Source organism: Neomonachus schauinslandi, chromosome 4 (assembly GCF_002201575.2).
Source record: "Neomonachus schauinslandi chromosome 4, ASM220157v2, whole genome shotgun sequence".
NCBI classification, from domain to species: Eukaryota; Metazoa; Chordata; class Mammalia; order Carnivora; family Phocidae; genus Neomonachus; species Neomonachus schauinslandi.
The window spans coordinates 129,595,403-129,605,668 of NC_058406.1; the positions used below are offsets into that span (position 1 = coordinate 129,595,403).

General features: G+C 39.0%; 1 protein-coding gene across 1 annotated transcript; it reads left to right on the plus strand.

Moving 5' to 3' along the window:
• The first annotated feature begins 2,291 nt into the window (after positions 1-2,291).
• Positions 2,292-9,538, plus strand: TMEM70 (transmembrane protein 70). Its single transcript, XM_021688644.1, has 3 exons — positions 2,292-2,607; positions 4,012-4,117; positions 8,908-9,538. The coding sequence occupies exons 1-3, from the start codon at positions 2,398-2,400 to the stop codon at positions 9,363-9,365; spliced, it is 774 nt and encodes a 257-aa protein (XP_021544319.1). The 5' UTR covers positions 2,292-2,397; the 3' UTR covers positions 9,366-9,538.
• The last annotated feature ends 728 nt before the right edge of the window (positions 9,539-10,266 follow it).

Consider the following 10,266-nt stretch of genomic DNA (forward strand, 5'->3'; position numbering starts at 1 on the left):
CTGTATTTTAAAATTTTATTTAGGTAGTCAATATAATATATGCCTATTACAAAAAATACAGATTGCAGATGTTTTTTTCTCCATGCACTTTTACATCATCATATTGTGTGCATATGGTTTTGTATACTATTAACTTTCCAATTTAACTTACCTGTAACCAAAATCTCAACAAGCATCATTTTTAATGTCTGTATAGAACTACATCATATAAATGTACTGTGATTCACTTAAGTATTTCCTTAAGGTTAGACATTTACCCATTTACCTTGTTTTCATTTTTTAATTTTTTTTAAAGAGAGATAGAGGGTGGGGGATGGGCGGAAAAAGAGAAAGACTTAAGCAGGCTCCACACCCAACACACAGAACTGGATGTAGGGCTCAATCTTATGACCCTGAGATCATGACCGGAGCCAAAATCAAGAATCGGATACTTAGACTAAGCCATCCAGGTGCCCCAGTCAGTATCATTCTAAAATCCCACTCAAGTAGTTTATTTTCAACAAATGTCTGTATTACTAGAATTGGGAAATCTATTTAAGCATAAATAACAATTCTGTGTAATTCTATAGCACAAAATTTTCAGAATATGATCTCATTTTAGCTGTTTAGAAACACTGAGAAGTAAACCAAATATTATTTTCATTTGTTTACAGAATCTGTTGGAAAAAACTAAGCTTAACAGAAGTTAAAATTCACATTCTCTCAGTATATTATTGAAGAAATCAATCAAGGAAGCCATTAGACTGAGATGGCTCTAATACCTTGGTAGCCTATGGAAGCAAACCAAAACCTAAGCCAGAGTCAATTCCTGTAAATGTCTAAGAACAACCAATCACAATCGGCCAAGTAGATTTTCCCAAATACTGCAACTGCTTAAACTATAGCCAAATAATTTCCTTGCTTTGCTTCTTCATCGTCTCTGTAGAAACCTTGCCCTTGGCTCCTCTCAGTGGAGGACTCTTAATCACTTTCGGTTTGGTGCTGTCCAATTCCAATAAATTTTTGCTCAAATAAACCAAAAAATTTTAATGTCTCAATTTATCTTTGTAACAATATGAAAATACTGTATTAACAGAATATTTTAAACATATCAGTAAGATGGATAATTGATGTTTGTAGTATCACACTAAACAGAAGAGTTTTTAAAATGTAAGTGGAGGGGTGCCCGGATGGTCCCTGGTGTTTGCTCATTAAGCGTCTGCCTTCAGCTCAGGTCATGATCCCAGAGTCCTGGGATCGAGCCCCCCATCAGGCTCTCTGCTCAGCAGAGAGCTTGCTTCTCCCTCTCCCACTCCCTTGTGTTCCCTCTCTCGCTGTGTCTGTCTCTGTCAAATAAATAAATAAAATCTTTTAAAAAAAATGTAAGTGGAAGATAGTTTAAGAAAATGAAATCATTCATAAAGAAGCAGTATAATTTTATCCCTTTGGATACCCAGAAAAAAAGTAGACAGGATTTGGAGTTGTCAAGGTGATATTATTTTAGACTTTTAGTTTGATCCTCGCCTGTGCCAAAAGTGTCTGGAGTCAAAAACATTCTTCTGAAATAGTAAACAGAGGAATGTCAACTAATTGGATGCTCATCCTTTAAGACTCAGGTAACCTGAAGCTTTTAGACGTTTTGAGGCCAAAATAATCATGCTGTTTTCTGGGCTTCTGAAAAATTTTGTAAATTGGTATATTCTAATGATATTGCAGCATTATATTTTATTTTTAGGTGTTTCCTCCACTGTGTTAGTACAGTGGATTCCCAATTTTATGCAGTATCTTTATATCCTCTGCTCCTTAGTCTTGGCAATAGGCACTCAGTACCTCTTTAAGAAGTAATGAACAAACGTATATGGTTGAGAAGGATTCCAGAAGACAAATCTGTCAAGTATCAGCATCACACGAGCAAGCTCCATTTATTTTCTACCAACCCAATGGTTGGATTAAATTACCACTCATTTTTGTCCAAGTCGCATAAAATATGATTACTCTGTGCTAATAGGCTAGAATCATTTTCCGGAAAGAAAATATATTTGGGGGCCTAGAAAATGACGCCCACGAGAATCAAAGTTTTAACCCTGGCTTCCAGGCTTTGTCTTTCGCGCATGGCTCTCTTCTCTGTCCTTCCACAGTCTCACAAAGAGCGCTCAAGTCTGGGAAAGGGAAGCCGCGCGCAGGCTGGGCGTTTGCGTGTCCCTGCAACTAGAGGCGGGCGTGCGGTGTTCAGAGCTCTGTCCGCAAGGAACGCGCGTGGCACGGAAAGTTGCAAGCAGGCTACGTATTCTGCGCACGCGCGTGCGGCTAGGGGCGGGGCATGAACGGCAGGTTCCAGCTGCGGCCGGGTGGGGAACTGGGCCTCAGGCTTCCCCGCTGTCGCCGTAGCGCCGTCTGCCGCCGCTTCTCACGCGCGGGATGCTGCTGCTGGCGCTGGGCAGCTCGTGGGCGGCCGAACTTCGGCTCGGCGGGAAGAGGACGGTGCCGTGGGCGGCCGCCGCGCTTCGAGGCCTTAGGGCGGCCGCCTCGCGAGTGGCCTCCTGTAGCGGCTCCTCGGGGCTGGTTGGCTGCGGAAGCGTGGGGCTGCGGGGAGCCTCGCCGCTTCTCGGGCGTCGGGTGCGAACGCAGGTCGGCATTCTGAAGGCCTGCGGACCGAGTGAGGGTGGGCGGTGGAGGGAGCGTCGGGCCTGGGGACTCTGGTGCGGAAGGAGCCCTCTGCGGAGCGCGCAGAGGCAGCCTGCTTCGGCCTCGGGAGCAGGCCAGGTGTCCCGGGGTTTACAGCACCCACGAGTCTAGGAATATCCGTTCGAAAGTGGTCATTTTCTGGGCGGTTCCAAGTACTTCACAGCTGGCTGCAAACCCAGCGGGTTTGTGATGACTCTATTTTCTCTTCTACCTCTGAGTGGAAGCTCGGAAGGGTTAATTTGCAACGAAATTAGAAAAACCACCTGGTGACCGAACTGAAAGAACTCAACCTGACTTTAAGTTTGTTCTATTTTCTATTAGATGAGGCTATTTTAAGGAATTCTTTTGCTCCCTGGAAAAGGGGATGGAGACGTTAATCCTCTCCTTTTAATCTGAATAAATTGTCTCCTAATCCTGCTCTGTAAAACATCAGAATTAGCAAACATGGTTGTAAGTTGGAAGAAATGCCTAACGTGGGAATTGGAATCTAATTAAATTTCAGCATAAAGGGATTAGGCATACCTTTTGCATTTTGAAGGGTTTAGACGTTCGGGGACCCCTTGTTCCTGTGAAATTTGATGAAGATTTCAAGTGAAATACTTTCTTAAGAGGAACTAAGGGATGCAACGAGATGAATAGGGAAAGAGTTTCTCTCTCTCTTTTTTTTTTTTTTTAAGATTTATTTATTTGACAGAGAGAGACACAACGAGAGAGGGAACACAAGCAGGGGGCGTGGGAGAGGGAGAAGCAGGCTCCCTGCCGAGCAGGGAGCCCGATGCGGGGCTCGATGCGGGGCTCGATCCCAGGACCCCGAGATCATGACCCTAGCCGAAGGCAGACGCTTAACGACTGAGTCCCCCAGGCGCCCCTCTCTCTTTTTAATACTAGCTATAGTATAAACATTTTAGAAATCTTAAAAACGGTCTGGACTTGAAACAGTTTACATTTGCAGTATTTTACTTACATTATATTAACGTCAATTTTTTGAAAAGCTAATGCATTTAAAATTTTGACAATGGAACAAGAGTGATGTTTTCATTAACCACAGAATGAATTATTCCACTAAAATTTTTTTATTTGTTCAAGGCCACACTTTATCTAGAAAGCTTTGAGCTGGGATGCAAACCTAGGTTTTCAAAAAAACACTTTGTGACTGGAGTTAAGGACAGCTATTTTGTTAGTTTGATTTCTTCAGCTCTGTGGATTATTTGGGAGAATTCCTTAAACCACCTCATGTGACAAGTTTTCTTTTACTCTATTATAATTTTAAAAAGTTAAAAAAATTAAAAGTTGGTCTAAAATGCACTTTATTATGTACTCACATTATAATGGTCTCTGTTTCAATAGATACCTCTTTGTTGGGAAAGATGCGTTCAATGCTTACATACACAGCTTGAAAAATCAGAAGATGGAAGGCTGATTTATACTGGGAATCTGGCGAGAACAGTATTCGGTGGGTAACCAGAAGTGAGGGTAATTTCCTTTTTAACCCCCCTTTTAGTTGTAAAAAATGTACTCAGGATATGTTATCTCTTATTTTAACATCTCTTAATTGCAAGATATGAGGAGAAATTAGGTTATATATTTTTTTCTTGTGGCCTGTTGAATCAAGATTTAGAGGTTGAGGGGTGCCTGGGTGGCTCAGTCGTTAAGGGTCTGCCTTCAGCTCAGGTCATGATCCCCAGGGTCCTGGGATCGAGCCCCGCATCGGGCTCCCTGCTCAGCGGGAAGCCTGCTTCTCCCTCTTCCACTCCCCCTGCTTGTGTTCCTGCTCTTGTTACCTCTCTTTCTGTCAAATAAATAAATAAAATCTTAAAAAAAAAAAGATTTAGAGGTTGGGACCTTTGCATTTTTAGGAGATTTTCAAAAGATTTTTTTTTTTTTTTTTTTAAAGACTTTACTTATTTATTTGACAGAGAGAGAGCGAGAGCAGGAACACAAGCAGGGGGAGTGGGAGAGGGAGAAGCAGGCTTCCCGCGGAACAGGGAGCCTGATGCGGGGCTTGCTCCCAGGACCCTGGGATCATGACCTGGGCTGAAGGCAGATACTTAACAACTGAGCCACCCAGTCACCCCTTCAAAAGATTTTTTAAGACTGTTAGGACTTTGTGATCTTATTGCTGGGTGCTAAAGCTTCCATCCTTTGGTCACTTCTCAAGATGTTTAACAGCAAAATAGAACAAGCAGTATATATTTGTGTAATATTTGAATATGGAGAGAAAAAATATGGAAGTATACCTTTTAAGAGTAGTTTTTTTGGGAGGGTACACATTTACTTTGCATATTTTTAAATTTGGCAGTTAAAATAAGCATATAATACTTTTATGATTAAAAAATATATTTCTTTTACAGTTTTTGAGGTCACCTTAGCATTTTCAAGAAACATCTTTATTTAGTGGCTTTTCAAGGTGGTGTAGAGTACTAGAGAAGACAAGGACAGTGTATTACTATTATTAAAGATTTTACTTATTTGCTTGAGAGAGAGAGAGTACAGAGGGAGGGAGAGAAGTAGACCCCCTGCTGAGCAGCGAACCCAGTGATGCCGATACTGGGCCTCATCCCAGGACCCCGGAATCATGAGCTGAGTGGAAGGCTTAACTGATTGAGCCACCCAGGCGCCCAAGACAGTATATTAAATAGCTACAAATCTGAAGCTCTTTCCTTAGTTCTTAATTTGGTATTTAGTATGGAATGATTTATTATGGAGGTCAGAAGAACTTTGATATGTGTTTTGTTCAAGTTCCTGAGATTGTATTTCATTTCAGTAATCTTAAAGTATAACCTGAAATATCTGAAGGATTACTTTATAGTCAAATCGGCCATAAGATTTTAGCACCTGCATTTGCATTCCTGTTTTTGGTTATGCTGGTGTCACTGATCATCTAAAATTTACTCTGGAAATCCGTATGTTCTCAAATGTGTGGCATCAAAATAGAATATAATTTTAGGTATTTAAAACTTTGGCAGTAAGGACTTATTATAGTCACTATTGAGAGGAGTTCTGAAGTTACTGGAAAAGTCCATCTTGGGTGATTAGAAATTTCTTCAGAAGTCAGTATGTGAGTAGGCCATTGAGCTTATGTCCCATCTCTGGCCTCGGATACCTGGATTTATAGTATTGGGAGGTGTTAACAGTGACACCCATGATACCTTTCCTTCTGAACAGACACGGTTCCTTCAGATGCAGGGAAGGCTTATTACTTTATTTCTTATTTGCATTTGACTCCATTCTGTAAAGAAGAGAATATAAATAGGAATTAATTTTGGTGTGGGTAGGATGTTATGTTTGTAGAAGAGCATAGCTGTTCATGGTATTCAAAGTTCTAGAAATATAACTTGTATAGGAGTTTAATGTTTGAATTCTTTCAATACTCTGTATCTTATTCAGGGATTACTATTTTTTCTATGTAGAAACTGAGGGAGAAACATTTTTTCTATGTAAAACTGAGTGAGAGGCATTAGGATAGAGGTACCTATCTTGGAGGTACTTGGAGATTCTTTAAACTACCGAATGGGACCTCGTTTAAAGACATTTGAAGGGTCGTTTAGTTGATAGTTCTTGTTAATTCATCAATAAATAATTACTGATGTCATAGTAGTCTTACTGTACGATGAGTAGAATTTGAACATGAAGAGGTGTGAAAGAAGGGCATCTCAGGCATGGAAGCAGTATGAGCAAAGACATGAAGATGGGAAAGCCCAGAATATGTTTAAAAAATAGTAATTATTTCAATCCAGGGAAAATAAAGTATATGTATGTATTAGTTTCCTCAGGCTTTTGTAATACATTTCCACAAAGTTGGTGACTTAAAGCAACAGAAATTTGTTCTCACAGTTCTGAAAGCTAGAATTCTGAAATCAGGGTGTTGATAAAGGCCATGTTCTCTCTGAAGGCTCTAGGGAAGAATTCCTTGCCTCTTCGAGCTTCTGGAGGCTTTCAGCAATCCTTTGTGTTCCTTGGCTTATGGATGCATAACTGCATAACTCCAATTTTTGCTTCCTAATTCAGATGGCCCTCTCTGTGTCTCTGTCCTGTTATGTCCTTATAAGGATATTGTCATTGGATTTATGGCCCAACCTATTCCAGGATGATCTCATCTCAATTTTTTATTATCTGCAAGGACCCTACTTCCAAATGACATCATATTTGGAGGTTCTGGGTGGACATGAATTTTGGGGTACACTTTCCAACCCACCATAGTGTAACAAAGTCATGGGGAAAAAAGAGGTAGTTGGAAGGACTGAGGAGGCTTATATATAGGAGGCATCTTGGTCCCCATTGTATCTATGTTGTATTGTATGTGTACCAGTGTCATAGCAACTACCTGTGGGAGGAAGGAGGGAATTATTTTTAAATTACTGATGCAAGATAATTAAGCCTTCAACCAATTGCAGTGCATGAGAGTGTGTTACAGTCTTACCAACAGAGTATGTTGTCAAACTTTTAGTTTTTGGCATCTCACTGTGCTTTTAATTTCATGTTCTTATGATTGAGGTTTATTAACATTTCATCTGTTTAAGGACCATGTGCATTTTTGGTTCAGTGAGCTGTCTGCTTATATTTCTTGCATGTGTGTGGATAGGGTTGTTGATCTTTTTCTTCTCACATACTAGAAACCTTTTATATGTTGGGGATATTAACGCTCTGTGATAGAGGTTGCAGATATTTTTCTCATTTGTCTCTACTTTGTTTATGTCCATGTACATTTATAATGTAATCAGATTTACCTGTCTTTCCCCTTGATTGCTTCTGTGTTTTCAGTAATAATTAGAAAAGTTTTCCCATTCTCAGATTATAAAGGACTTCATGCATGTTTTCTTATAGCTCTGTGATTTTATTTTTTACATTTAAATCTCGGGATAATTTGGAATTTTCCTGGTAGGTGATATGAGGGATGGATTGAATTTTATTTTTTTCTATATGGCTATTCAGTTGTCCCAACACCACTTTTGCCCACATATTTGAGATTTTTTTTTTTAAGATTTTATTTATTTATTAGTGAGAGTGTGTGCGGAGGAGCAGAAGGAGAGGGATAGGCAGACTCCGCGCTGAGCACGGAGCCCTGTGTGGGGCACAATTTCACAACCCTGAGATCGTGACCTGAGCCAAAATCGAGAGTTGGACACTGAACCTACTGAGCCACCCAGATGCCCTGAGATTATATCTTTATACTAAATTTTCATATGCAGTTAAGTTTATTTCTAGATTTCCCATTTTGTTCCATTGATCTGTTTATTTGTGCACCAGCACCACACCATTTTAATTATAGTCTTATGTTTTAGTATCTAATTCCTCTCCCCACCTTTTTTTTCTTCTTTTGTTTTTCCAAATTAACTTTGTAATCAACTTGTCTAGGATCTCAACTTGTCTGTTTTCTGAACAGATGGTGTTTTTGTTGGGATCATGTTAAAATTATACAATCAAACTAAGGAAATTTACATTTTAAGTCATTTATTGTGGTAAAATATGCATAACATAAAATTTACCATTTGAACTGTTTTTAAATATGCATTTGAGAAGTCATTGATTTTTAATCTTTTTAATATGACAGGTAAAAAAAAATCTCACTGTTTTAACTTGAATGTCTTTTCTTGGTAAAAGAAGTTGAATATATTTCCCACGTATTTCTTAACCACTGGTGTGTTTTTTGGTAACTTGCTGTTTTAATCCTGGGCACTTAGTCTGATAATGTTAGTCTCATATTTAAACATTTAATGTTAAGCATGTGGAAGTGCTTGTTAATAGAGAGTTTTATTTAATAATCTGCTAACTGAATTAACATTTATAATATGCATAAGGATCTTTGAGTAATGTTAAGTCTTTTATTGGGGAACTGAGGTGGAGGCCAGTTAACACTAAAGCAGATTTCCTACATGGAGAGGCAGAGCAGTGTATTGGCCAGTGGCCGGGACACTGGAGTCAAATTGCCTGGCTTTGAACCGCAGTACTGCCTGTCTCTAGGTAGCTTTGTGACATTGAGCAAGTGCTTTGTTTTTCTCATGTCTTACATGGGAATGAGGATGATAGTCATGCATCTTGCTTTTTTGAAGATGTCATGAATAAAATATATAAGTATGTAAAGTACTTAAAACAGATCTTGGAAAATAATAATCACTATATATGTGTTTTGATTTTGTTGTTTTGATGATGGTAGAAGAAGAAAGGTGGAAGAATTAATTGGATAGATTGATGCTTTTATAAAATCTAAATATTAATACTGTCCCTTTTTTTTTTCTTGTTTAGGTGTGAAATGTTTCTCTTATTCTACAAGTGTCATCAGCCTTGCATTACTACCATACATTTTTGCACAAAACAGTATTATATTTGGAAGTGTGCCTTTGCAAATATTATTTTATGGCATCATAGGAAGCTTTACAGTGATCACTCCAGCACTGCTTCACTTTGTTACAAAAGGCTACGTCGTTCGGTTGTACCATGAAGCTACAACAGACACTTATAAAGCCATTACTTACAATGTTGTGCTTCTAGAAACGAGTACAGTGTTTCACCAGAATGATGTGAAGATTCCAGACAGCGCACATGTGTTTACCACATTTTATGCTAAAACGAAATCACTGTTAGTTAATCCAGGGCTCTTTCCAAACCCTGACGATTATAACCATCTAATGGGTTATGACAAACCATTCACTTTTGATATGGGAGAAGACAGTGAGAAGAAACAGGTTAAAGATGAGAAATGAGTCTGTTGTTTTTTAGGTTTGTGCTTAAATGTGATTTATGTTCCAATGTATAATAATGAAATTGCCTTTACTTTTGTTTTCTGTTAGTGACTGATTAAAAATAATTTGAAACTGTATCAACTTTTAATTTTCAGAGAATTATGTTCCTATATAATAAATATGCTATGTTTGAAAAGCAAATCATGTAATATTCTACCATTTGTGTTTTTAAAAAAGTGTGAAAATACATGTTCATGCTGGCATAAGCATGGATAATTTTATATAATAATGTGGTTGTCTCTAGGCTGGGTATCAGGTGTCAGAAGCAGATGGGAGAGTTGTTTTTCCTTTACGTTTGGATTTTTCTAGGTGTATAGATATTAACTTTGCCTACATTAAAAACTATTTTTAAAAATTCTAAAATAGGGTGCCTGGGTGGCTCAGTTGGTTAAGCGACTGCCTTCGGCTCAGGTCATGATCCTGGAGTCCCGGGATCGAGTCCTGCATCGGGCTCCCTGCTCGGCAGGGGGTCTGCTTCTCCCTCTGACCCTCCCCCCTCTCATGCTCTCTCTCTCTCATTCTCTCTCTCAAATAAATAAATAAAATCTTTAAAAAAAAATAAAAATAAATTTTAAAAAGCTGTTTTTTCTTCTAGGAATGGAACTAAGAGTGATTTTTTCTTGCTTCTACTAATATCTGATCAACATTTGACCATGGAAGAATTTTTTTATAGAAAGATAGCAACAGGTATATATCTAGATGACGTAGGACAGAGGAACAGGCAGGCAGAGGCCCAAACTGAAGATGAGGATGACACGAGCTTGTTCATCTTTCTGAGACGTAGAGCCCACCTTTTGCTAGGATCACAAGTTGGCTGATCCTAGCAGAGGGCAGGCTCTAGGTCTCAGAAAGGGGAGCACTT

What these genes read in the sequence shown, in the direction of transcription:
- TMEM70 (XM_021688644.1), top strand. Translation starts at nt 2,398, where the DNA reads ATGCTGCTGCTGGCGCTGGGCAGCTCGTGGGCGGCCGAACTTCGGCTC. An exon ending in GGCGTCGGGTGCGAACGCAG is followed by an intron (nt 2,608 to 4,011) that starts GTCGGCATTCTG and finishes CTGTTTCAATAG; the next exon opens with ATACCTCTTTGTTGGGAAAG. An exon ending in TCTGGCGAGAACAGTATTCG is followed by an intron (nt 4,118 to 8,907) that starts GTGGGTAACCAG and finishes TTTCTTGTTTAG; the next exon opens with GTGTGAAATGTTTCTCTTAT.